At 39.6% G+C, this 27,943-nt stretch overlaps 1 protein-coding gene across 13 annotated transcripts in view; it reads left to right on the top strand.

Annotated features, from left to right (window-relative positions):
- Nucleotides 1-26,035, top strand: part of ZBTB20 (zinc finger and BTB domain containing 20) — an 838,943-nt gene extending 812,908 nt beyond the window's left edge. For all 13 annotated transcript variants that reach the window (XM_053565344.1, XM_053565346.1, XM_053565343.1 and 10 more), the window contains one exon: nucleotides 1,795-26,035. In XM_053565344.1, coding sequence (XP_053421319.1) covers nucleotides 1,795-2,216 — 422 coding nt within the window. In that variant the 3' untranslated portion in view covers nucleotides 2,217-26,035. The remainder of the gene's footprint in view (nucleotides 1-1,794) is intronic.
- The last annotated feature ends 1,908 nt before the right edge of the window (nucleotides 26,036-27,943 follow it).

Here is a 27,943-nt window from a genome sequence, read left to right as displayed (position 1 = left end):
GGAAGAGTTGAAGAGCAGGCATTGAAAAATGGAGGCAAACACCTACTTTCACTCCTTTCACCACTCCTTTCACCCTCCCCGAGGCAGCACAGGACACTGCCTGCCCCTCAGTGTCTTTACTCAGCTGTTTGGTTTCTGTGCCTCCAGTGCTGAGTCACTGCTGGCTAGGAAATCCTGTCTATGCTGTATGCTGATATTTTATTCATGATACCCCTTCTTTCCTTTAGCATATGTGATTGGGAGTAGACTATACCCTTAACTTCAAATTACAGAACTGCAATATAATCGGAAACAATTTTTTTTCTTTTTAAATTCTGGATTGGCTTCCCTACTCCATGTGAGCCATTTCTCAGTTTTTTCATTTAACTTCAGTTCTTTTGTGCTGAATGGAACATTTAATGTTTCTTAAAATGACCACATACTCTGTGTTAAATGCTTTATCTCCTTCATTTTGTAAACACCTTCACAAGCCAGGTACTTACTATATTCTTCCCAAGTTATAGATAAGGAAACTGAGGCTTAGAGAAGATAAATAACAACGCAAGTCACTCAGCCAAGGAAATGGGAATTCATATCTGACTCCTGCATCTGTATAGCTTCGAAATGGATATTATAGGTCCACGGCCTGACTGACAGAGGAATATCTCCTGTAGTCATTCAGTGACTAAGTATTCTTTCTTGAACTTCATCATTTGGTTTCAAAGCCAACAACAAAACAAAGTAGTAAAATGAGGAGGTAAAAAAAAAGGTTTCTGCAACAGGCTGAGAGCAGAGAAAGAAACAGAAAAACTTTTTAAAATTGACCAAAGAGTTCAAAAAGCATATGGAACCATTTAATGGGGGGCAAGAGGCGGAGGTATAACCTTATAATAAAAATACCATTCAAGTATTCCCACTCCAGCCTTGGTGGTCCACAAAGTGATTTCATATGTGTTATATGTCAACACCAGCACAGTGAGGTAAGTCGACGGGATACCTCTGAGGTGATGCATCAGAGTGGCATGTGGTGTGCTGGTGCCAAGATTTGAACAGGACCACTTGCCCCTGAGATCACTATGTTGGCCACCACCTGCTCAGCATCCAGACCCACTGGGGTGGTGGGTCGGCAGCTCAGTGCAGTCGGTACAGAATAGCCAACTGACTTCTAAGGTACATTCCAGGAAGATTTCTGTCTAAAATACATAAAATTGGAAGTGTAGCTCTTCCAAACAACTTATTCCTATGTTGGCAAATATTTTTCAGACTTATAATCAACATACAGGTAAACTTCCAGAGAGAATACTGGAAGTGGGGATGTTCCCAAAGAACGAAGCTATATGACCAATATTCTTAGATCTCAGAGATTTTAAAGAACTCTGTGTCTTCAAAGATCTTTCTTCTAATTATTTCTTAGACGTATTTGATAACATTCATGGGAAACACTAAATCCCCTAGTGATGACCCTGAGAATAACCCCCTTAAAAAGGAGCCCTCCCTTTTCTCCACAGAATGACCTTTGAAGACTTTTAGTTGGAGACTCTCTGTAGCTTTCCAAGAGAGCCATTTTCTGGCATGGGGAAGTGGAAAACCAAAAACTGTCCTAGCATCACCATAAAGCAAGCTTTCTCTGAACATGAGAGGCCAGGAAGTCCTGAACTTTTCCAACCAAGGATGATCCATTAAGCAATCCAATTTTATTTTTTTTTAATTTTTTTGTTTGTTTTTCTTTTTTGTTGTCTTGTTTCTCTGTCTCTCATTCTCCCTCCCTTGCTGTCCCGCTCTGTCCTGCCTGCTGTCTCTTCCCGTTATCAACAGGCGAGAAGCCCCACCAATGCAGCATCTGTTGGCGCTCCTTCTCCTTAAAGGATTACCTTATCAAGCACATGGTGACGCACACAGGAGTGAGGGCGTACCAGTGTAGTATCTGCAACAAGCGCTTCACCCAGAAGAGCTCCCTCAACGTGCACATGCGCCTCCACCGGGGGGAGAAGTCCTACGAGTGCTACATCTGCAAAAAGAAGTTCTCTCACAAGACCCTCCTGGAGCGACACGTGGCCCTGCACAGTGCCAGCAACGGGACCCCTCCTGCGGGCACACCGCCAGGTGCCCGCGCTGGCCCCCAAGGCGTGGTGGCCTGCGCGGAGGGGACCACTTACGTCTGCTCCGTCTGTCCAGCAAAGTTTGACCAAATCGAGCAGTTCAACGACCACATGAGGATGCACGTGTCTGACGGATAAGTAGTACCTTTCTCTCTTTCTTACGAACAAAACAACAAAAAAAGAAACAAACAAAAAAAAAGCTATGGCACTAGAATTTTAAGAAATGTTTTGGTTTTGTTTTTACTTTCTGTTTTTGTTTTGTTTCATTTCATTTTGTACTACATGAAGAACTGTTTTTTGCCTGCTGGTACATTACATTTCCGGAGGCTTGGGTGAAGAGTCGTTTCCCCAGCCTCCCTCGGATGGTGGCCTTAAGGCCTGGTAGTGCTTCGAGAGGTCCACTGGTTGGATCTCTAGCTACTGGCCTCTAAATACAACCCTTCTTTACAAAAAAATCTTTTAAAAAAAAGTAAAAAAAAAAAAACACAACATTTTTTTTTCACTTGTGAAGAGCACTACAAAAATATATAACAAAATCTAAAAGGCCTACTGTCTTTAAGTACACCGCTTGCAGTGTTTCAGTGGACATTTTCACAATTCTGGCCGCTTGGACTTCACAGTAACCAGTTAAAACTGTGGATTATCACTTCTGGTTGAAAACCCAGAGGGAGGGCCCTGCTGTTTTCCACCTACCACGTTGTCTGATTTCACAAAAGGGCTGTGGGGGGCGGGAATGGGCAGAGGGTCGGTGGTGTGGGAAAGAAAGGCAAATGGCAGGCTTCTCCCCCAGATTCTGCCGGGGTCCACACCCCCGCCCACCTCCTCCATATCCCCCCTTTCAGCAGAAGCCAGGAAGACTTGGACAAGCAACAAGCAACAGTGGCTATCGTATTTATTCAGTGTCTTCGCTGAGCCCCAGCCTCAGCACAATCAAGAGGGACTTTCATGAAAGGCAGGAATGCAGATAAAACAAAGATACCAGAAATTTGCACCTATGTTTCTAGGTACAAGAGAAGGATTATTTCCAACAATCTTTGCAAAAAAAAAGTGTCAGGATATATTCTTGTGGAAGAGAAAAAGAAAAATGGAGGGTGGGGGGAACAATAAAAAGTTCTTGAGGCTTTTTTAATTCAAAATTTTATAGAGGGGCAAAAGTGACGTTTACCAGATAGAATGCTGATTTTTTAAATATATTTACAACAGTATTTGTGTAAAAAAAAAACAAAAAAGTGAAATTGTTAAAAGTAATTCTTTTTTTCATTTTGGTTATGCATACACTGCCACCAATCCCTTCTCTTTTATTTTATTTCACACACATATATATATTTTTTGGTAAGTCAAGACTGTTAAGGTTAGCGATACTGCTTCCAGATAGAAAGAATAAAAGGCAACTAAAGTTATATTTGAAAGAGAGGAAGGATATTTTCTTCATATTTTTTTTAATTTTCCTTAATTTTTATTATTTTAAGTATTGCCTGGGTTGATGAGGGCCTGTGTGGCCAGCCCATCCATCCCTGCTGTAATCTGAATTGCTGCTTTGTATTTTGATATGTAGTTCTTTGACTTTTAGCAAGCTTAAGTTGCTCCACTGAAGATTTTTTGCAATTGATCCATCTAGAATTCTGTTCTTTTTCATGGGAGGGACTTTTATCTTTCAGAAACAGCTTTCGTCTCCAAAATTTCACTGAGATCTTATGATTCTAGAATTTCTATTGACTTTACTTTTTTTTTTTTTTCCCTATGATGAAACACTAGTAGTCTAGAGGACTTCGTAAATGGGTTCTTTTCTTTCGTGGTCAGCCGGGAGGAGGAGTTCGCAAAACTCTGCGGTACCTCCTCACCCTACACAACTACAGAAAGCATTGTTAGGAGGAGCCTGTTACAGATCGAGATGCATTGATGCCAAAATTACTTTTTTCTTTTTAAATATCACCTTCTATTTCCACCATGGTGAAGAGGGCTAATTAAGATGATCATTCTTTAGATGATTTATTAACCCTTGTGTTTTGGAAAGATTTTAGAGAAATAAACAGAATTTCCAGATGCCAACATCCACCATTCGAAAGGCCAGCAATCTATTGCATCATACCAGATGCCACTCTCTCTCCCTAGTTGAGATTTCTCTCCTCGGTCCTGATCAAGGTATTATAGTAGAGATTTTTCCATTACAGACAGTGTCCTGAAGGGATTCCAACTCAAATATAGTAATCTGTAAACCTAACTAATAACCCCAAAGTGATTTCATTGCTGGGCATATTTTAACACACTAGAAGAGAAAAGTGAATCTTTAAACAAAGCAGAAACAACAAACTATAATTTTATAAAGAAGAAAAGAGACCATATTTTAGTTTCAAAATTACATTTTAATTTAATTTCCCTTCTAATTTTCCTGTCAGCAATATATTTACAAAAGCTACATGGCAAATGAGGGAAAATCTTCCAAGGCAAGCAACTCTATAATGACTAAATTGGTTTTACTTATATATTTTAGACATTTGGTTAACTTGGATCTTTTTGGTAAGTTCTTTGTGATAGTAGGGTTAGTGCAACTGACGTGTTTGTGAGTTTGATTTGGTTCTCTGGTGCTTAATTCAGTGGATATTTTGCTAGAAGTTTTAATGTAGACTTGGATGGTTAATTGACTATTGAATATTATTCATAATGATTTCTAAAGGAGTCCTACCAAGAGTTGTGTGTCCAAAACTGACTTGTTGTAAAAGTTAGTAAGAAACAGCTAAAGAAATAAGAAACATTCATTTTTCTATTGCTAATTTTGTTTTTTTTTTTTTAGTATCGATGTCATAGGCTCTAATATTTCCACTTACCACCAACAGAGGGAGCATTAGTTAATTAACTATGTCATGGAATTGTTTTGATATTTTGAAAAACAAGTTATTCTACCACCCATAAAATAGAAGAGATTGACATTAAGGAAAAAATTAATCTCTAGGAAGTTGACATGAAATCACTCGACATGTTACAAGTGAAAATCTGAAGCAGACCCATTTGCCTTAATACAAATTTGCCATGTAAAAAGCTAAGCAATTGGGTTAAAATCCACCTTTTTATGCACAACATGTAGACAAAAAAACCACAGGTAACTTGAAACCTTGTTGATTATCCTTTCCTCATAGAAGAAGTTATCTTAAAAGGAAAAAAAAAGTTGGGTGATCCCAAAAGAATTGTTGGTGAGGAGATATAATTGTTGTAGTCTGTGACAAAACAGACGACCCAGGTTTGCATTAAAGTAGATGTATCCCTACCATATGTCTATTGTTCCCAAACATCTCATAGCCTAAATAGTTGACAGATTGGAGTGGGAGCAAAGAAGTTGTCATGGGGCCATTGCTATTTGCCTAGCCTCTCAAAGGGCTGCTTCCCAAACTGACCCACATTTTAGAAAAGAAACCAGGCTGTACCTGTTCCAAAAAGATAGAGATGCTTTTAGATTGCCAGTCGTCACTTTTAAACTGAACCGTCCCAAGCACATTAAGAAATAAGAAAACATATTTTGCTTTAAGATCAGCAAATGAGTGTGGATCTTTTTTACTTTTTGGTTTTGAATCTACAATCATCTTATATTTAGACCTCAGGCTATGATGATATCAGTGCTTAAAAATGTTTCCTCTTTAGTAGCCAAGAAGAAGATAGATAAGATGAAAGCAAATATTCCAGACTTAAGACCTCTTAGGATGAATATAGGAACAAGAACTAGTACGGAAAAGAATTTTTCTTTAGCAATTTATGATTTTAAAATGAAATTTGCTAGATAAGGACAAGGTAAAAAATCAAAGTGGAATATGTATTTCCATACATTTAGACATGGTTTATGAAAAATAAAATTTCCTAGCACTAAAATCATTGGTAGTATATCAGCAATGTAGGCAATATTTTCCCTGTTAAATGCCAACATTTGTACAAAAAGACCCTCAAATGTGTAAAACATAACCTTAAAAAAGAAAAGCATTAGAGCACATGTAGATACAGATCTACACATGGAAAAAGATGGAAGACCAAGTTGGGCAAAAAAAAAAACCTGAGATGAGAGTCTCTGTATCAAAATTTACTATATATTTTAATTGAATTATAAACTCGAGCTCTTAAGAACAGCTTTATCAACTTTTCTCTTCCCGAATTCCTAACACTCTGAATCTATTTGTGCCATGATTAAGCATAGCAGAAAATGTCCTCGTATGTGATAGCCACAGTCCATTCCCAGCCATCTTAGAAGTTACAGTAGCTCTTGGCCTTGGAAAGACTTGGGTTTTAAAGGCTTGCTCTGTTTAAAAGTCATAGGGATTTTATTTTCTATCATCACAATATTCTGTAAGGACCAAAAAAATCCCTTTCCAATCCATGACCTGTGAGAATTTGTGCATTCTGATAATGAACAGAGAAAAGTTTTCACCTGAGTGCGTTCTTTTCCTATTCAGTCCTGATGCCTTGACCTGTGTGTATTTCCATCGCACAAACAAACCAGCAGTATGTGCCCTGCCCATGCCCAAAACTCAGTGTTTTTTCTCCATAGAAAAGTGAAAAATGAGGTATGCTCCTAGTAAAACCCCTCAGGTCCCCCAGAAAACATAGTAAAGGCCCATTGTGCTTCCTTTTGGGGACTCCCTACAATGCTCCCACCACCTGTTGCTTTTAGGAGAGGAGAGAGAGAGGCCAATGTGGCTGGAATTCATACTAGCTATGCCCCCTTTCTAGAGCCTTCCTCTGTTGTTCTAGAAGATTTTATGTGATAGTTGGGGCTGCGAGCAGGAGTTATATGATTCTGCAGAAAAGGTATCAGATAATCAAATCAGGTCGGCCTCTAGTAGAGCGCTGCCGCAGCAAAAGAACAAAAGAAGGTGCGATGTGAGAGCAGACACAGCCTGGCATGCCCTTGGGATTAGGAGATCAGGAGGGCGCCCTTTCCATGGTGACCTGACTCTCAAAAGAAATCTTCTAAAAGAATTCTTTAATTTAGTAATGAGTTGAAGTCCAGGGTAATGGAAGCTCTGGAGGAGAGAACAAAGGAATTGCAAACTATATTCAGCACCAAACAATGCTAGACCAAGAAATATCCAATGGCAAAACTAGGAAGTTTGGCAAGAGGTATTTAGAGAACTCTCTGGGCTTTTCCATGGGTAGGGTTGGCAAACTGTCTTTTGAGTGATTTCTGGCTCTGAGAACCCTCTTTACTCACCAGAAAAGAACTTTATTGAAATACCCAATTTTGTCCCCCAGTTAAAGAAATTTAAAAAAGAAAAATAGGACACTCCAGAAAGAACCATGTGACTTGTTGATGAACAAAAGGAAGGGTACACTAGAATTTAAATAGGCTCCCTAACTCCCCAGAAAAAGCAAAGCAACCTCCCTAGCTGGCCACCCACTGTCTGAGACCAGACATAACTTCCCAACTGGAGCAGCAGCCACCTCTTTCTCCTCTCTGTGTTTTCATGAAGAAAATGGCTGTTCTCTTAGAACCCCAGGAAATAGATTACATGGGGCAGACTTTCAAAAGCAATTTCTACTCTGGTGCTCAGGCTGCTTATGGAGGCAGAAAAGGGGCACAGGAGAGCTCTTGTTCTCGAGCGAGAGTATTTTCATATTCCCAAGGGCTTTCATGGAGAGATGCTATTTCCGATACCAGTTAAACCTTCACAAGAGGAAAGGCTGTGGTGACTCAGTGTTCCTGTAAACACAAAATGTGGAACTTACCAATCCAAAGCTTCATTTCTAGCACTGGATATAAAGATGATTAGCCTGACCAAAATACCCCAAAGATTTTTCTAAGTCTCTGAAGATTTCTTTCATTCTCAAACGCTGCATCTGTAGCAGTCAGCAGTGTACATTAGCAGAGCCCAGGGAATTGTTGTGAAATTGTGGAGCTGCTTTCCATTCTTCTTAGGGTGAAGAGATAGGAAATGAGGGTGGCATAGCATGAGTTCCTTTTGGGAATATGTATTTCCCCCTCACTGAATGAGAGGGAAAATTGCCCTGGGGTGAAACCAGAAGTGTCATCTTTCCACACCACCAACCGAAACACCTGTCATTCTAGTGGTTTCTTTAGACCCTGCCTGTTTCATACTAAAATCAAATCTGAAGTGACCTCAGTTAAAGTATTTTCACAAGAGGCTACTTATAGATAGAATTATTGCCTTAAATCAGAAAGTCAGGGGGGAAAAGAACAAAAGATGGCAACTGGAAGGCTCTGAGGATATGGGCATTTCTTGCTTCTTACCACAAAAACAGTTGCTATTCATGATTGAGGACTATGGGAACAGTTACTTCTTGGGGAGGCACCAAACTTATCTGGAACTGGCTATTTTCAGGAAGTGGCTGCTATTTCCTATCTATTCTATCTCAGTGATGTAGGTCGGCGCTGAATGTAAAATAGATGTCATCTTACTAAATAGTGAATCCTATAAAACATAATCACAGGTACCTGGGATGCAAATTGTAAACATTTTCTTCGCAGAGACAATTATCCCAACAAAACGCTTTCTTTCCCTTTGCAATGTATATCTCTATACTTTTTTTCTCAGTCTCAGAGAGCATCTTCTTTATCCGATGGTTCTTTGCGTCACTGCAAACTCACAACCTTCAAGTCTTCATGAAGGACCATACCCTGCAGATTGTAGGCAAAATCTAGCCACAATCATGGGGGGCCAGGCTTTTGGGATATCCAGTGAGGGTGTAAAAGTCCCTAATGCCCCTCTTTCAAAATCAGAGGTTTCCTTGGTTCACAGTGCCTCCATGAGATTTTGATACGCCCAAAGCAGAAAAAAACATTTTTTTTTAGCCCCATAGGAGACATCTGTTTCTACTACTGTTGCAAAAGTCGTTATTGCCCAGCAAAATCATTGCAATTTATATGTAGATTCTAGTAATGAAAGGGGCTTAACCCAGCCAGTATGTCACAGCTGCTGTCCAAAATGTCTGTAAATAAGTGTGCTTTATGCGTGTGCACACACACTGTGGGGTGCTCTCAGCACAAAACTGTTCCACATTCATATTACCCGGGGACACCAAGACCGGTCAGGAATTCCTAGCTAAGAGTCAAAAGCCTGACATATCTGCTTCTACCCCATTGCCCATCAGTAATTTCTATGTATCCCTTTAATGAGAAACTTGACTATGCTGGTGTGGGTTAGAATCCATTTACAAAACTCTGCAGTTCTGTTTGATATACTGGTGTGTGTGCGTGTGCATGTGTGTGCTTGTGTGCATATTTCTTGTCTCTGGACATACGTGTGCTTCTCAGACAAAGCACACACAGGCAGAGGTCCCTCTTCCCAGTTGCCTCTTCCCACCATTGTGCTCTAGACTTGTGGCTCCCTTCCCAGGAAGCAGTCACCTGCCCACTCTGTTGCTTTTTGTAGCATTTCAGAGTTGGGAGAAACAAAGGCAGCTTGTTGGATCCACAGCAAACCCACAGGGACAGGCTGTTTTCCTCCAGAAGAAGGTAGAACAGAAGTACTCACTGGCAAGCACGCAAGAAGGAGCCGCAGTCTGGGGCACCTCACCAGGTCTCCTGGAGGAGGGCGGCCCCGAAGCCAGACTGACAGGCCCACTCACACTTCAGCCTGAGCCCTCTCATGGCTACTGGCCTCCATTCCTTTCCTCTATGCGACCCAGTGTACACACACACACACACACACACGCAGGCACACAAACCCACAACTAAATTTTATTCCCAAAGTAAAGCTTCCTAATTCTACCTGCAGCTGTAGGATATCATCTGTCATTCACAAACTGTATCTCCTGAAACCAACGTGGCCTTTGCCGAAGTCTTTCCAGGAGTGGGCTGTTTACTATGTCTAGCAAACCAACAGACTATGGGGGGAACATTTTATAATAGTCTCTAAGAATTGATGGCTGGTGCCCATCTCGAACATTCAAATAGGATGCCACTCTAGTGTAACATACTGAATGAATGGACCTGGCTCTCAGAGCTGACCCTGAAGTCTTGGTGGCCTGGAAAAAGTCAGATTCAGTTTCCTCACGCCCATGCCCTTCTTTTACTAGATGGTTCATTATTTTTTATGACATGTAGATTATTTCTGCTTTATAGAATTCAGAGGACATTTTCTCTCCTTTTCTATTTTGGTGACATTTTCCTCTCCCTTATTAAGTAAGGCTACTTACGGTTGCAACTTTTTTGTTGTTATTAATTTTTAAATGTATATTGTCTTTCTATATCCAAAAGAAGTCTGTGACTGTAACCATAGATATTTCTTTCTACTGGAAAAAAAATTAGTTGTTTTTTTTTTTAATTAATCGTACTAGTGACTTTGTGAAAGAATGAGTTACTATTTAGGTATGCTTACTTTAAGTACACTACATTGCAGTATTTCTGAAACCTAGGACATACACATTATATATACAATAGCTCTATATTGAAATATATATTACATTATATTCATTTTAACTTTTGAATCTGCCTATGATCATGAGTTCATTGAAATATTATTTCTTTGCATATATCACCCATCACCAACCTGCTGCAGTTAATCTGGTGCATTTAATAATTATTACTGCTCTAGTTTGCTTTTTATGTTATCAGCTTCAATATTGTCTTTAGACAATTTTAGAATTTTTTAAGCTCAGAATTAGCAAATGTAGGAAAGTGAAAATGTTTTTTAAAATTTTGGGGGGTGTGTGGCTAATACAAAGAGGTTCATATTCAAAGTGATCTTGCTTAGCTGACTCTTTCAATATCTGAAGAACAAAAGAAGTACATATGAATGTATCTGTGATTTTCCCCTCTAAGACTGTCACTGTCTAAATTTGCTTTTAAAAACATGACCAAGGACCTGCTTAACCTCCAGAAGATCTGACCAACAATGATAGGCTGCATTTTAAAGGGCCACTCTTCTGAAAAGCGTAAGACAGTGAAATGCCTAGTTGTCTCAAATGTATTTTCAAACATATGTTTTAGTACTGGTTCTTTAGTACTGACTACTTTTTGTTTTCAATATGCTTACAATTATTTTAACTAGTCTTCAACATTTCCCTGAAGGCAACTTGGCAATACAGTGTTTATTTTCCTGGGAGGTTTTCTTTTTAGCTAAAACCGGAATTTGAAGAACCTTTTATTGACAGAGGCTAAGAGAAATAGAACTCAGAAATATTTATCTGAGACCTTTTTCAGTCTGAGGAATTCATAAAATGGCGTCCCTTGGGTACGGGCCCCCCGTGATCTCTATTTGCCTGTTAAAGTGGGAATGTGCCGCCTTTCTTCTTTAACTAGGTCATCAAAGAACCTTCAGAAATCAGGCGTCCTGTCTCCCTGGACAAGAAATATTTTCATACAGTATTTTCGGATAAAGAGCTTCTTCAGCATCCCTGAGCTCTTCAACCCAGTGCCTGAAGAATCTCATAGTTAGATAAGCTCTTCATCCATCCATCCATCCAGGGCACCTGGAACTAGTCACTTTCCCTCTGTTCCATATTCAGGACAAAATGAAAACAACTTTAAACTCCACATAAAAGACCTTTCCACACCGGATCAATATTAAGGCTTCTCTGTGTGAGCATTTAGGAACTCCTTCCTCTGATCTTTCCTAATAACTTGTTTCCTGACCCCATCCCATGCTGCTGGTCCCTCCAGCAATCTTCCCGAACCCTCCCCTGTCAGAAAGTTTCCCCTCAGCACCCTCCAAGGGTGACACCTGGTTTTCATTAAGAAGCCACCTACTCTTAGACTACTTTGACGGGGCTAAGATTGAGTCTAATAGCAGAATCAACAATCTTATTTCCGAAGTTTTCAACTACATATACTTTTTTTTTTTTTTGAGACAGTCTTACTTTGTCGCACTCAGGAGAGTGCTGTGGTGTCACAGCACACAGCAACCTCCAGCTCTTGGGCTTAGGCGATTCTCTTGCCTCAGCCTCCCAAGCAGCTGGGACTACAGGCGCCCGCCACAATGCCCAGCTATTTTTTTGTTGCAGTTTGGCCGAGGCTGGGTTTGAAAGGCTACCCTCAGGGCTGAGTGCCCTACTCACTGAGCCGTAGGCGCTGCCCAACTAAAAGTACTTCTGCTACACAAACAGAATTGGCAATTGTTAGTGAGGCTATTCCTTCTCCAATGATCACAACAATACCCAAATTGTATCAACTTCATTATTTTCTTCTTTCCTTTTCACAATCCTTTCCCTTTATTTCTTATTACTCTTTAAGACTACTTTAAATTACCTATTCTTCCCCAAACCCTAATAATTATGACCCCTAACTGTTCATTTCTCTTCCTTCTACTCCATTCCAAACATCCTTCGTTAAGTTTTTTTCTTTTTCTAGTTAAAGAGCACTGAAGTGAGTGAATACATAAACTTGAGAATCGTAGGCAGAGTGAAGAATGTCTTCCTTTTGGCTTCAGATTTTAAAAGTTATCAATGTTCTCTTGAGAGTGGGAGTACCCGAGTTGCAGTTTTAAATGTCAACTATACTAGCTGAGGTCATTAATTCCTCTCACCTTCACATCTGGCCAAAGATAAAGAGAAAAATGTTTTCTGGTTTTTCTAGATACCACGGTGTTCAAATTCTTGATATGAGTAGATCATTGCTGAAGGAGAAAAAAATCATTAGTGTTGATGAAAACTCTTGCTAATACTTAGCCAGAATGCGTGTTTATCAGATAATAGACTTACAGGAATCTAAAGAAAGGAGTAACATTGCGGAACAATTTTGATAACTTCTTAAGCCTTCATGAGCTCTTCTCAACCAAGTAAAGCCACTTACACACATTATAGGCAAAATTAGGAAGAATTTCTCTAGTTATTGCCTTTTTACAAAAATAATTATTGATTGGTTTAGAATCTTGAGCAGTAATTTACTAATGGCTGAAAATATCCATAGTTTCTACAGTATGGTGTCATTTTCACAGCAACCTTGTGACAGTCTTCCTTGACTTCAGTGCTCTTGCTGGATGGCGTGCTGCCTCTCGGCTCTTACAGAGACGGACTCTGTGACATTAGGGTCCTGTGTGGTTCTGGTTCCATGTGTTCAGCTCTTGCTTTCCCCTTTGACAAACAGAATCAGCATTTAATATCAGAAATGTGTTTTTATTTGACTTGAAGCTTGACCCAGCTTTTATCTTAACCAATTTATGACACCAACTCACACCACAGAGAACAATGAGAAATAGAAACTTTGGAAGCCTTCCTGTTCCTCAGACAGTAGGAAACTAGGGTCCCCGAAAGCCGGTATCTCCATGACTTAGCACTATGATCTTCATTTGAAATGTTCTCCCGGTCAATCCTCTCTCTCTCTTCCTTTGTCCATTCTGATTTTTGGCATCTTTTCTTAAATTGCTCTTTATCTAAAGTACTCTTCTTGGGCAATGGCTTCTAAAACAATTAAAGACTCACTTTTAAATCTTAAAATACTCTGGTGTGAAGCATACCATAGGGCAGGAGAAGCTGTTGTCCAGCTAGATCCCATTTGGTCCAGTTTATCCCAGGATGCCTTTTTGACACCGTTCCTTCTACTTCCCCAAGAAGCGTCCCTACCCGGAGACCCAGGATTTCTCATTACAACCTAATTGTTCATCTCAGATGAATGTGTAAATCTTGATTTATATTCTAGAGACTCCAAGGTGTGAATTTCTTATTGCTTGTGAGCCTCCTGTTTCTCCAAGCTGACAGCTGTCAGGAGCACCAATAGCCCTAATGCTAACTAATGCAGCAAGATAATAGTCAGAAACACTATAGTAGAGATTTGGGAGGATAGGAAGGGTTTTTTTTCTTCTTTTCTCCATAAAGAGCTTGCTTCCTCCAATTTCCCCCACCCCCCACAATGCATTTCAGAAAGTCTGCATCTCATTTTACAGATATGTAGTTACAGAATTTGCAAATATAGTTTAGGAAATGTTCTGAGATTGAGGCTGGTAGCAAACGAGTTTATTTTCTGCACTGAACTTAGGACAAGTGTGCATTAGATGCAATTCCTTCAAAGAAAGTGAAACACGGGAAAGCAAAGGGATAATACTTTTACACATTAAAACAGTTGTTTGCTATCTGTAAACCTTGATTTAAACATAATTACTACTTTTAGAAATCTGAAGCTGGAGGAATGTGTGTTTTAGTAAAGTTTTGTTTGTTGATTTATTTGTTTCTCTTTATGTCTTTCTTCTCAAGCTAGTAAAAGATGTTTATTCTTTAATGTGATACTGTGTGGGCCTTACCATATTTATTTCACTCTCAGAAACAAGCCTTCCATCCTACCATTAAAGCCTTTCCTTCATGAAAATTGTATCTTCCTCTTCCAATAGCACTTGAGAGCTTTGAAGAGAGAAATTCTCTCTGCCCTTTGAGGATAGACTAGTTAAAATAAAAACTGTTTCTTGGGAAAGAAACCCTATATGCTTAAATTCACAGGTCTGGGGCCAAAGAATAGAAATTGATTGCAGGTGAAGGTCATGCATTTTATACTACAAATTCTTATTGCCACCTCAAATCTTTTTTGAAATAAGGCTGAGTATAAATTATTTTGATTAAATTCTTCTTTGGGTGTTTCTTATTAATATCTAGTGAAGAATACCCAGAAAAAAAAGGGGTGCTACTAAAATGCCAAAATCAATCTATAGATTTTTATTATAATTGTAGGTATTTCTTTTCTATTCATTTCAAGATTGTGTGTGTTCATGGGGTCTGAAATAGGAAGACTTCCTCTTCCCCATGGCTTTCCTATCTACGCCACCCCAGCATTCCCCACACACACACATGCTGGAGGCAATAGTAACAAAGAGAGATTGACACCACATTGCCAGTACTTCACCCAGCCAGACCCTTTCCCCTACAAAAGAAGGAAGAAAACCAAATTAGAAACTTAAAAAAGGAAATTGTAGTATTTCAATTGAAGGCATATTGTTTTCAACTCAACTCAATTTACAGACAACCTGAGGACCTTTTTGTAACCTGTCTTTTGTGCCGTAATTGACATTCTTGGCTCAACCTTTAATATCACTGCAACTTCAATTAAGTGAACAGAGGAAAAACAAAGAGAGGGAACAGGACAATGAGATGGGACTAAAATTGATACAATTCTGGATTCCTAAAGCCAATTCTCAGGGTTATCAGAGAAAGTTAGCACCACTCATCCCTTGTCATCCTTGCCTGTGTCTCATGTTGTAATTCTGATAATAGGTGAGCTAACTGTGCCTCTTTGTGATTAAAGACTTCTCTCCATGCTATCAAACAATCTAGAGAAATCGTAAAGACCCTTGACTGCTGCTGTACCTAATCTGCTCTCTCTGGCACATGAGGAGTATGCAGAAGGATAACTGAAAATAAAATAATACTGAACGTTTCCGATAAAATTTTGTCGTAGTCTGAAGTGCTTTGTGTATGTTCACAATTAGGGGGATCTTTGGAAAACAAGGCTGGTTACTCTCCCCTTTCTCTCTTTGAGACACTTTTCGGTTTGGAGCCAGCCTTAGATTGGTAGGAAAAAAATTCTCAAAAGTATTTTCAGCATTTAAACTTCTTTCTTAGTCCCACTGATTTGAACCTCAGTTTTTCTGAGGAGCCTCTGGAGATATAAATTAGGGATAATTTGCATATATCTAATTAAAATTATTTTTTGCACTATCGTGGAAAGAATAATGGTTCTCAGAGTAGATGAAAGTGAGATTCTTAGTTCTCCTCATCATGGCAAATAAAGGCGTGAAGCTGATATGATAGAGAAAAATCTATGGTAACTTTATATTTTAAAGTCATTTCCATGTGCTGACCCCCACTGTGCCAAACTCTTTTGTTCCCATAATCTATTCTAAACTACATATTGATTCTCTTGAGACCTTCAGCATATGTGTGTGGGTATGAGCAGACAAGCATATTTCCATTTGGAAAGTGAAGTCCCAAATTGAGGAGACAGATTCTTGAGGATCATTGAATGCAAATCATTTCTCCAGAATCACTCAATATTGCCACCTCCCAAACTAATTCTAAATTAATCTTAAGAAAACAGTAAGCTCCATAAGAAATCCCACCATGAATGTCTTTCTCTTACAGAATAACACAAGAAGAGGTACAAGGCAGACTCTTAATATTGGTGTAATAATTCACTTTTATATTTAATAATTGTGCTTTTTGTGTGAGTGTGTCACTGAGCTATTTGTACCAGTTTCAATCTATCATTCTGAGAGGGGCCTGTGTATGTGTATATATATATCTGTTATGTGGAGTCAGGAAAACAAGTGAATAGGAGTGATATTAAGTGAGGGAAAAGGGGTCAATGTAGAAAAGTGAGTGGTCCTAGTGTACCTGTTTATGTTATGTAAGATGGCTGCTGCCTGTAGCCCTCGAGGAATAGCTGATTGCACTATTCAAAAAGAAGAGCCCAGCACTGTTAAATTTAGGACTGTGTTTTGGGAAACAGGAAAGCTTTATCTTTTTCTGTCCCCATTCACTTTAGCATTGGAGCCATTTGACATGATGAAAACCATTAAATAAAAACCACTACTGACCTTTGCATTAAATAGCTATTTTCCTCTTTTAAATAATACCCCTGGTTTTAACTCGACTACTTCCCTTTATTTTCTGCCTATTGGCTTAATGTTTTACAGAATAATACATAGGTGCATACTAGTTTCTCTCCTTTGAGCTAAAACAAACAGGGGCAACAATAGAGATGACTCACAGAAGCGTGAGCTGGAGACTGAGTTTCCCACTTTTGTAGCACTGGTAACCTTTGTAAGAGCTGTCTAGGCTTGAGCTTTGGGTCTATAATGGGGCTTTCTTTTTTTTGCACTAAATATGACTGCACTGCATTGCACTACTGAAATGTATTTACTTGTGTCAGGAGAGTGTGTCTTGGGTACGGGAAAGAAAACGGCAAGTTATGAAACCAGGAGCATCACAGAAACAGAGATTTATTTCCATCCTGCTTGGTCTTACCAGGGTTGGTGAGAAGCTGTAGACTCTGCCAATTCTTGAGCGGGCCTAGACACTGCCCTACTGATAGGACCTATTTTCTTACTATAAAGAATCTGAGTTGGTACAGTAAATTGAGGATGTTTAAGAAGTTTACCCAATGTTGTTTCCAACTAAGCGTTCAGTAAAAGTTGTGATATTGAGGAAGCCAACCGAGAGGCGATGGAGTCTTCCCCTTGGCCTACACCACAGAGCCCCTTGCTGGTGCACATTTCAGCGTGACAGAGGGCATTGGTCTGTGCTCCTTCAAAAACCATAGCCTTGTCCAGACTGGAGAAATCCTTTCAGTCTGAGCATGCTTTTCCATCCCTGGGTGAAACCTAGATCAGGCTAACCAAAGAGGAAGGCCATGCATGTGGTAAAGTCCTTTAAGTTGACAGTAAGGGAACAGTGCAATAAACACTGAAAGCCAGTGAGGTGAAAGGTTTATTCTGAAACAAGCTAATCCAACTTTGATACTGGAGGAGAGGGTGGAAGACTGATCAGAACCTACAGGCAGCTCCATGATAGACTATCCTTATTAACCAGAAGATCTTACTAGTGCCTAAAGGGTTAGTTTTGAAGGTTTTTTCTTCCCTAACTTTTCTTTGTTGAATTTATTTTTATTGCCTTTTTAAATCTTAGATTTAGAGTTTGACAGCTCTTTAGTAACTGTTCATAAAAGAATCTTGCATCGCAGGAAAAGCAATATATTATATGGGGAATAATGACACAAGAGTGAAGATACTGAAGGGCTCTTCCAGAATCCAAGGTGATAGCTTTGAAGATTCTGGTTTACTAAGAAAGATCACAACTATATTCACAGCTAAGGTTGAATTTCAGGCCTCTCAGTTGAGTCCTCTTTGCTGAGATTACAGCATTGATATCTGTCTCTTTTTTCTCTCTTCTTTAGTATCCATCCACATCTGCTATTCTACGTTAAAAAAAAAAAAAAGAAAAGAAAAGAGCTATCAAAACGAACATAAGCAATCCCTTAAGCTTAAAGCATTATCTCTATTTTAAATAAGAAACTATAAATTCAAAAGTCTTAACAGGTACTTAGAAATGTGTCTTGGGTAAGCCCCCAAACCGAAGCTGTAAGAAGAAATAATTGGCCTTTTAAAATATATTCACAGTAATTGTGCTAGGATATTTCTCTTGAAGCTTTGGGAGGCTTCTTCCTTGAAACTTGCATACCTACTCCAGTTCTGTCACCAAAGATGTTAATCTTCTGAGCCCAGTTTCTCCCAGACAAAAGTACTACATACAGCAGGCTCTCAGGATATGTTTTGGTAGTTGAGGGATGACACTTTGGTTTTCCTCCTGCTCACAGTGGTATTTACAGGAGACCTTGCTCTTAGAGGAGGTACTGAACTTAGGGTTTGATCAGAGGTTTAAATATAGGGAAAAATAAATAATAGTACTTGACACTGTAAACTATCTTTAATGGAGTCCTGACCTGGAGACTGATGGAGAGAAAGAAACTTCCAAGGAAGAGAGTGAGCTAAATCATTTAGAGACAAACAAGGGTCTTTGGTGAAACACAGGGCGGCATGTACGCAAATGCAGACCAGGCTCTGCTTGGCCAGAGCCAGCAGCAATGGCTAGTGGGGGAGTTAGACAACTAGCCAATGAATTTAAGCATTGAAAAAGCCACAGTCTGGATTTTGTTGTGATTGTTGGAGTGGTTGAAACGCCCGTGCCCATGGCAAGGAAAATGCTTGGAGGCTGATCTGTTGTGATAGTGCCTTTCTTGTTGTAGTGAGTACTAGATTAATAATTTATTCAGTTTTATGCTTTTCTGGACCATTGCCCCCAGTCTTCTGAGGAGGTCTGAAGGGATAGTATCCATTTAGGATGAAGGGATAGGATATTGCTCCTGGAATGCTGTGATTTGATGATATTTGCACTAGATTCTAAACTCTCCTTTAAACTGGAGCAACTGAATGAGAGAAAAACCAAGGACAGCTCGAAGTTAAAAGAAACCAAAAGCAGTATTTTCTGACTGATGCCATTTCTTCTTCTTCTTTTTTTTTTCTGGAAGAAAACTTTGGTTACCAAGCTCAATCCTTTCCCTTCACTTCCCCCACACACACTCTGAACCATCATTGTGAATTAACCCTCACTTAGAGACAGTTAATGTAAAGAGAGTCCCTACCATTACAGCTTTGCACCCTTCATCAAGACCAGGGGGCAGTGGGTGGCTGGGGTGGGGATCCCCCAAAGCTACCCACCTTGAGAGGCCAGTAAGCATGGATTTCCAGTCGCAGCTGAGTTAGTGACAGGCCCAGTGTCATGCCTACTCAGATGACACTGGGCCTGTCACTAACCCAGAAGGATGCTCAAAAAGAGGAGGAAACCAAGGTGTTGAAGAAAACAAAGGGAGATGGTGCCCAAAGTTTGCCTGTTTCTCCCCTCTCTTTTCTTTCCCACCTCACCACCACATCCTCTCTGTCAGACTGTTTCATCTCACATGTTTTATGTTACCAGAAGAAAATGATTTGGTTCCTTGGTTTCTCTCTTGATCAGTGGGGCTGGGAACTCTTCCAGAATTAAAAACAGATACCATTAGCAGCTCCCCTGTGTCTAGTCGGTTTCTCAAATGCTGTACCACTGGTCTTGACTGGTCAACTAAGATAATTTGGAAGCTTTGGCTGGCTAAACCACCTGTCCACTTGATCTTCATTTTGTTTCCATTTCCTTTTGAATTGTAAGTGAGGCTGTGGAAAGGTGGAAATCATGGGAAAGGCTTGGAGGCTGCAATCCTAGGGCCTACCCTGTCAGGAGTTTATGCTATCCAAAATACATCTTTCTGCACTTGTTTTCATTTTAATCTGTTACCCTGATTATAATTTCTATGATACTTGGTATTTTTATAAGAATAGAGTCCATTTGCTGTGTCTATTTAAATCCTTTTTTTTTCTATTGTCCCCACACGGATGCAGTACCAATCTGTTAATGAAATATCTTTTTATTATATTATTCATATGTAATTCTACTGTAGACCAAAAATATAAAAACAAATTTGTTCATTTTAAAGATGTAAGGAACTAGTGAGTAAAAGATTGAGTTGAAGGAAAAGACAGAAGAGCAGTGGTTCACTATGTTGAGTTAGAAATCTAAGAGTAGCCTTACCTATTTTTTAACCAGTGCTTGCCAATCATACCATAGTTGGGAATATATAATCGTGGCTCCTTCATGCTGATGTTCTATAATTCTTGTTTGTCTGTTTGTTTCCTTTGATGTCATTGAGATTGCACATCATGCTATTTTTGGCAATGCCTGAATTTATTATATTGTACTTTTATCAGTCATTTCCTTTAGAAGGATGGGGGGAAAGTTTTATTTCTTCTTTTAATTTAAAATTTGTTTAATGCACTGGAAATAAAATTGGACACATTTCACTGTTTAAAAAATCAGAAACAAAACAAAACAAAAACCACGAAGAAAAAACCAGTAAGCAAATAAAAAATGGGGGTGGGGGGAAGCTACAAAAAAAAAAAAAATCTATTTGTACCGAGACACATACAAACTATATCCCACATGAGAGATAAGTAAATCAAGTAGGAAAAGTATATAGTTTAAGCTGCAGTGCTGAAAATATAAAAGGTATCTGTGTTCAATGGGGTTGGAGACAATAGGGCATTCCTTTGAGATCAGAGATGTTGTCATTATTCCAACTATTGCCCCAATGGGGAGAGTGTGGGAAAAAGTCTGCAGGAAATAGCCCTCACCTTCTTTATTCCACTGGAGCTCTACATTACCTTTTGCCCTATGCTTGAGCACCATTTGGAAAAAAAAATGAAAAATAAAAGATACAGACATACATTTGTGCTGTGCTTGAGAAAGTGGTTTGTAAAGATGTCTGTGTCCAGTACCCCGTGGACACACGACAGTCCATGTGCTACCTCACATGTTTCTCTTCTCGTGAGGATTTGGAAAGGATGGTCCCACGCTGTGGGGCCTAGAAATGATTCATTGGCACCCGCACATGCTAAAGAAGCTCTTGAATCTAGCCTGATCTCCATTCTTCAGCGTTCTCTAACACCAACAGGGCCACCTAACTCATAAGTGCTCAGTAACAGAAGAACAGAGATATTTTTCCTAGCCAAGTGGCTATCTACCACCATTTGTTTAAAGCTTGCTGGGTTTTTCTGGTTTTGTTTTGTTTTCGATTAGGGGTGGGAGTGGATGTAACTTCACAATCCTAATACAGTAAATGTTTTGCATCTTCCATGTTTTATGCAAAAACAGACATTTAAATCAATAAATAATTGTGCCCTAGACTGAAAGTTAATGTTTAGGAGAGGAAAAAAAATTGTTGGAATTTTTTCTACATTTTTTTGTGAAGAATCTTTTTTGGAAAGGAAGGATACATATTTTTGTTGTGTAATATTTTCTATTTTTGAATGCATTTTATTGGTACAAGACTGTTTTTTTGGTGAAGACATTATTTAAAAAAAAAAAGAAAAAAACTAATCGAAAAGTTTGCCCTTAAGGATATGCTGCAGTTTTGAGGTTAAAAAAAATAACTGATTCAAGATGCGTGTTAAAAAGTTGGGATTATATTGTTGTTTTTTGTAATTGTTACAAGAAGAAGTTTGTACCCACTGCTGTTTATTTTGTTTCAGATGAGTAAGTAAAGGGATTGTTCTTGTTTTATTCTTTTTTTAGAGAAAAAAAAAGCTATTTATGAAATGTCAAAAACACTGGACTGTGAGTTTAAGTGTGGAAGCATTTTTACCACCCTGTGTCTTCAACCAATTATGGGAAGCCCCTTTTCTCTCCCCCCCGCCTTAGCCTTGCCAAATGAGAAAAATAGAACAGCTATCAGACGATCGAAGCCACCGAAGCCCTGCTTTAATTTTTATGGTTTGAGAAAGTAGGAAAACCAAAGTTAAATTTGTTTCTGAAATCCTGCTGTCCGTAGCCCTTCTTTGTACGTCACAGCCGGGCTCTGCCTCTCTGTCTTGGGTCACGGCCTTCTTAGAGACTGGGGACCGACTCTGATGCAAAGAAAGGCAGAAAGGTGGTGAGCCTGAGAGTTGAGGTCTCATGAAGTCAAATGTGAGTGGGACTTCAGCCTCTCGGTGCTCAACCACGCTGTCCCATCCGGAGACCCCAGGCTGCCGAGAGAGCGCACTGCTAACACTGCCGGAGGAGAGCGAGCCTCCTCCCTCCTCCACTTTCTGCTTCCTAGACCCTCCTGTCACTGTCATGGTTCTGTGGAGTGGCTCTGCCTTTCTTAGCAGCCCACGTTCCGTGGATGGGAGTGGGGGCAGAGGCCAGGGATCCAAATGAAAGAGGTGGCAGTGGTGTGAAGGCACCCCTGCCCTCGGGAAGGTAGGGCAAGGGACCACTGAGCACAAGGGATCTTGCCCACCTCAGCTGTGATTTTGCAGAATATCCATCTTTCTGCTCACTGTGAAGATGGACAGGCAGAGTGCCCTACGGCTGTTCAATAGCTTTTCCATATTTTTTCAACATTGAAAAAATAATTTTTAAAAACTGTGATATTTTTTTAAAAATCATTTGGCTGGGGGGAAGGGAAAAGGGAAACACCAAAAGCTGTAACATGATTAACTGGAGATATTTAACTGGGGCACTTTGTAGACCAAGACGAACTAACTCTTTTCTGGACTCTAAAGCAGCCAAATCTTGAGACTGTCAATGAAAGAAAGCTGAAGCGAGGCCTCCATCTCCTCCTTTCTCCTTTCTTCTCTCTGTCTCAAAATTCTCTCTTGTTCCCCTTTCCCAACTTCCCTCGGGCTCTTGCCCCAATGGCCCCTTAGACCCCATTTCATGTGCAAGAGCATGAGCGCGCTCACACAGACACACACATACCTTACAAAATACCATTTTTCTTAAGGATTGTGGGACCGAATAAAATCATGTGCCTTCATTTTTTCCCTTTTATAGTTAGACAAACCTCTTCCTTTTTACAATGTTTAAAAAAAAAAAAAAAGAGGAAGGAGGTTGAATTGTTAGTGGAAGCCTTGGGCATCACTCGAGAAGTAATTTTTGTTTAGCACATCCCCCTAAACATTAAACACAACATTTTAACCCCTTCCAGACACTCTTTGGACATGTAAAGCATCAAGTAACCAGATACACAACAGCCGAAATCCAGTGATTTCAGAGCACTCCTGAACGTCCTATTTCATAGACTTCTTTGATTTTATCAAAATTGAGGCGAGCAACGGCAAACAGCCTTGTTCTCCTGATCTGGTGCTTTTGCTTGTGGTGTGGGTGGGGCATGGGGGTGGGGGGCGTGGGTGTGTTTAGACAAAGGGTGCATTCCTAAAGATCTCTGGTGCTGAAGGGCCTCGAGTTCCTTTCAGAGACTGTATTTGACACACTTTAAATACACACAAACAAATGGTATCACATGCAATATTTTAATGGGGCAATGGGAGAGGCTCTTTGAAACGGGGTTTTGCATTTTTTGTACCATTTTGCTTTCTCTGGTGCCTTATTCCTACTCAATGCTGGCACTCATATACCCACAGGAAACTGACACAGAGTCAGCTTCGTGAAGGGGGCCGTATGGGTCATGTTGGAGCACGTGGGGCCGCAGGGAGGTTGGTGTCAGTTAGTGGGGAAGGGACTGGGTAGCATCTCTTAACTGAAGCCGAGCAGGGACTGCACAAACCCATTACAGAAGAAGTTAGCTAGTCTGATACATAAACACACAACAAACTCATTGCTCCTCATCCAGGCTTTCCTTCCTTCTTCCTTTTCTCTCTCCACCTTCTCATAAAGGTGCTGCTGCTGCTAAGGTGCCCAGAGTCCAGAATGCCCAGTAATCACTCAGGCACAAGCCTGGCACTGCCACGTCAGCCCCCGGCACGACCAAACCCAGGTTTCTCCTGCTTGGGGCTGAGAATCATCAGATTTTTCTCATCAAAATATGTTTTCCAAGGAATCAGCGGATTACAGTTATTCTGCATTGAAAATGCACTTTAAGAAATAAATAAAAGCTCCAGACTGTTTAAAATATACAGAGGGGGCAGGGGAAAGACAAACGTGCTAGTGTCTGAACCCAGTTCAGTTTATCTCCAGTTGAAACAGTATACACTATATAATGTATAAATGTATACACACTTCCTATATGTATCCACATATATATAGTGTATATATTATACATGTATAGGTGTGTGTGTATGTGCATATATACAGACATGCACATAACAAAATCAGATGCTCATTACAAATCCAGATGCTACACAAACAGCAGCAGAGGAAACAAGGTTGGACTCTTGCAACAGATCACAAAAAATAAAAACAGCCACTTGCAGTGACTTTGGTCATTTCTGTATGTTCACAAAGAATGGATTGTAACAAAGAAAAAAGGAACGGTGTTAGTCAAAGAGGAAAAATGGGCGAAACCATCTTGATCCAATGGGAATGCAGTAATGTTCTCTACCATTTCATCAGTTATTTCTTTTAGTCCTGTTAATTTGATTTCAGTTTCTGGCTATTAAAAACATTTTTAGACTCAAGTGACCCACCACAAACTGAACAAAACAACTATAGTGAAAGCCCTTTTCAGTGGAAGATGTCAGAAATCTCAAAACCCTTGGCCTGACTCAGAACTACCATGTGCAAATCAGTCCTCTCTTAATGTTTGAAATAAAAACTGAAAAAAAAAAAAAAAAAAAAAAACTTTTTTGAAGCACCTTAATGTGGCCATCCATTTGAGAAATGGGGGCCACTTTTTTCTTTGAGCACCTTATTGACGTGTTTTGCTATCTGCTGTCTTTCTGTTACCTGTTGGCTGAATGGCTAGCTGTTGACATACACATGTGCCCAGACCAGACATCTGGCATGTGTGTTTGCAATGAAGTTTACTGTGGTGACTGCTGAAAGGTGAACCCATTTCCTGATTTTCCCGCCACAGTGTTGTGATAAGATTCCTAGAAACCCTTTTCTCTGCACAGAAATGTTTCTTATCACGTTGTATCTTAGTATGGAAAGGAATATGGTCCCTTTTTTGCAATTGCTACTGTGTACACACACACAGACACACTGTATATTTAGACCTAAAACACACGCGCACACACACGCACATGTGCATGCACAAACATATTCATTCGTCCAAGTGGTGTTTCCAATGTCTATGTGGGTGTCCTGGTTTTGTTTCCATTTCCCAGTGAATTTTGAATGGAGGGCAACTTTTTCTAACCAGACTGTCTTTTCAGACCAAAGACCCTGGGAATTGGGGAAGAGTTTGGAAAAAGGGAGAGGCAAGGCAAAAAGAGAGCTTTAAATTGAAAGATTAAGTTTTCCAAGAGGAAAGTGAGCTGAAGGACTACAGAGACTCTACCCTCCAGTCTTTGCAGGTGGGCATGGAACACTACTTGAATCACTCTGTGCCGTAAGATCCACGTGTACACGAACACACACATCCATCCATCAACATACATGGTTTGGGATGAGCAGGTCAATAGTTTTGAGAGGGAGTTTGTTCCTTTTTTTTTTCTCATTATACTCTTAAATCATTGTCAGTTATCAAACAAACAGAAAAATTGTTTTGAAAAACCTTGCATACGCCTTTTCTATCAAGTGCTTTAAAATATAGACTAAATACACACATCCTGCCAGTTTTTTCTTACAGTGAGAGTATCCTTACCTGCCATTTAATATTAGCCTCGTATTTTTCTCACGTATATTTACCTGTGACTTGTATTTGTTATTTAAACAGGAAAAAAAAACATTCAAAAAAAGAAAAATTAACTGTAGCGCTTCATTATTCTATATTATTATTATTATTGTGACATTTTGGAATACTGTGAAGTTTTATCTCTTGCATATACTTTATACGGAAGTATTACGCCTTAAAAATACGAAAATAAATTTTACAAGGTTTCTGTTTTGTGTGGAAGAGTAATTGATGTTGCTAAGAATGATGTTTGTTTTTTGGGGTTTTTGTTGTTTTTTTTTTAAATGTTACCAGCACTTTTTTTGTAAGTTTCACTTTCCGAGGTATTGTACAAGTTCACACTGTTTGTGAAGTTTGAATATGAAGGAATAATTAAAACAAAAAAAAAACTCTTTTCTCGGTTTCCTATTGTGTCTTCTTTATACGGTGGTTTCTGTTGTAGACCTCTCCTCACATTGTTTCACACGCTGTAGACTAAGTCTCGTCTGAGAGTGTCCGAATGGAGGTCTGTACCTAGAAAGCCAGAAAAGTTCTCCATACGTCAGTCTTCTTGATACAAGAAGTAGGATGTACAGACATAACTGGTGATGATGAGGTCACTTTGGGGAAATGTAAGACAAACTGGTGCATTATCATACATCTGCCCAAACCTCAAAAATGAGAACTTTGTTCATTGGCTGCTATCCACATTGATTCACATTTTTTCCTTCCCCACGTACAAATTAGTACCTACCTTCCCCCTATGGGAATGCCAACCTCACTCTGCCCACCTGTCCTGGTGCTCCCATATCTCTATTATCTCTTAGGTTTCTCAGATCTATAAGCAAAAAAGGAAAGTTCATGGCACAAAGTATTTCCCTACTTGATGACTTCAGAGACCCTTCAAAGATTCCAATCTGGTCCATAGACCTTTGGTTGTATGTCACCCTGTCCAGAAGAGCTCATCATTCTTACAGAAATTGCTCACATAATGAAGAAAACTTACAATTTGTTTGTCCTTTGAAGTCAACCAACTTAATTCACAGAGTCTCTAGTAAGCATCTATATTTCACTCAACACCATGAAGTGTGTGAATAAAATTGAAGAACTTATTTCATTCCTGGAAAGCCTTAAAATCTAACATCAAGAAATTTAAATGGAGCCTCATAGAAAATCCAGAGCAAGATTGTACTATTCAGACACTCAGTGCCATTGGTGTTTATAAACTAACAGAAAAAGTATAATGGCTAGGGTAAGTTATACAAACAAATAAGAAATAAGCCATATATTTGGGGGACCCACAAGGACACTAGGCTTGGAGTTGGAAGAGCAGAGTACAGGCAGACGTTTCTACAAGGCATGAGCTTGGGATGGGAGAGGTTGTAAGGAGACCTGACTGTCATCAGTGAATTCCTGAGACTTCGCGAGAACCTCCTGAATTTAAATACTGACTTCTTGCCATGAAATCACTGAAATTCTAAGTTGGCCTGATATTCTAGGAAGCAGAAAACAAAGAGGAAGAAAACATTTTCATGATGCGTAATTTGTCCACGCATGATTTTTGTGAAGCAACATCTTAACAATGCCAGCCCAACTTCACCAGGGTCTTTGGTCACTCTTTGTACCATCCACTTACTCCTCAGGCTTCTATATCTGTTGACAATGTTGTGGTGTGGTTTATATATGGCTGCAGTAGTTGCCACATACACTACTCACCTGGCGCTTCACTTTATAAAGTTTCTCCTTCATTGACTTTATCCGTCTCTACAATTACACTGTGAACACTCTGAGGTAGCTATTAGCATACCAATTTATAGAACAGAAGTTCATAAATGTGTGTTTTTCCATTAAAAAACAATAAACGAATGCTTGAGGTCAGGTTTTCTGACCTCAGGAGCACGCGTGTATTTCAAACTTAAAGTATATACCCATATGAAGGAAAAAAAAAAAATACTTATCACAGACCTTCCCAGCGAGAGGAAGTCTGTGGTTATTTTTTCTTATAAAATTTAGTAATGAATTAATAATATGAAAAATTGTTTTGTTGTAAACATTCTTTTTCTTTTTTTTTTGAGATAGTCTCATTATGTCGCCTCCCAGTAGAGTGCTGTGGTGTCACAACTCACAGCAACCTCAAGATGTTGGGCTTAAGCATTTCTCTTGCCTCAGCCTCCCAAGTAGCTGGGACTACAGGCACTTGCCACATGCCCGGCTATTTCTTGGTTAGAGTTGTCATTGTTGTTTGGCAGGCCCAATCTGGATTTGAACCCACCAGCTCCGGTGTATGTGGCTGGTGCCCTAACCGCTGAGCTACAGGCACAGA

The sequence above is a fragment of the Nycticebus coucang genome, chromosome 16 (genome assembly GCF_027406575.1).
Source record: "Nycticebus coucang isolate mNycCou1 chromosome 16, mNycCou1.pri, whole genome shotgun sequence".
In the NCBI taxonomy this organism is placed as follows: Eukaryota; Metazoa; Chordata; class Mammalia; order Primates; family Lorisidae; genus Nycticebus; species Nycticebus coucang.
Note: the sequence above shows the minus strand (reverse complement) of the source record. Positions and strands in the feature narration are given on the sequence as shown.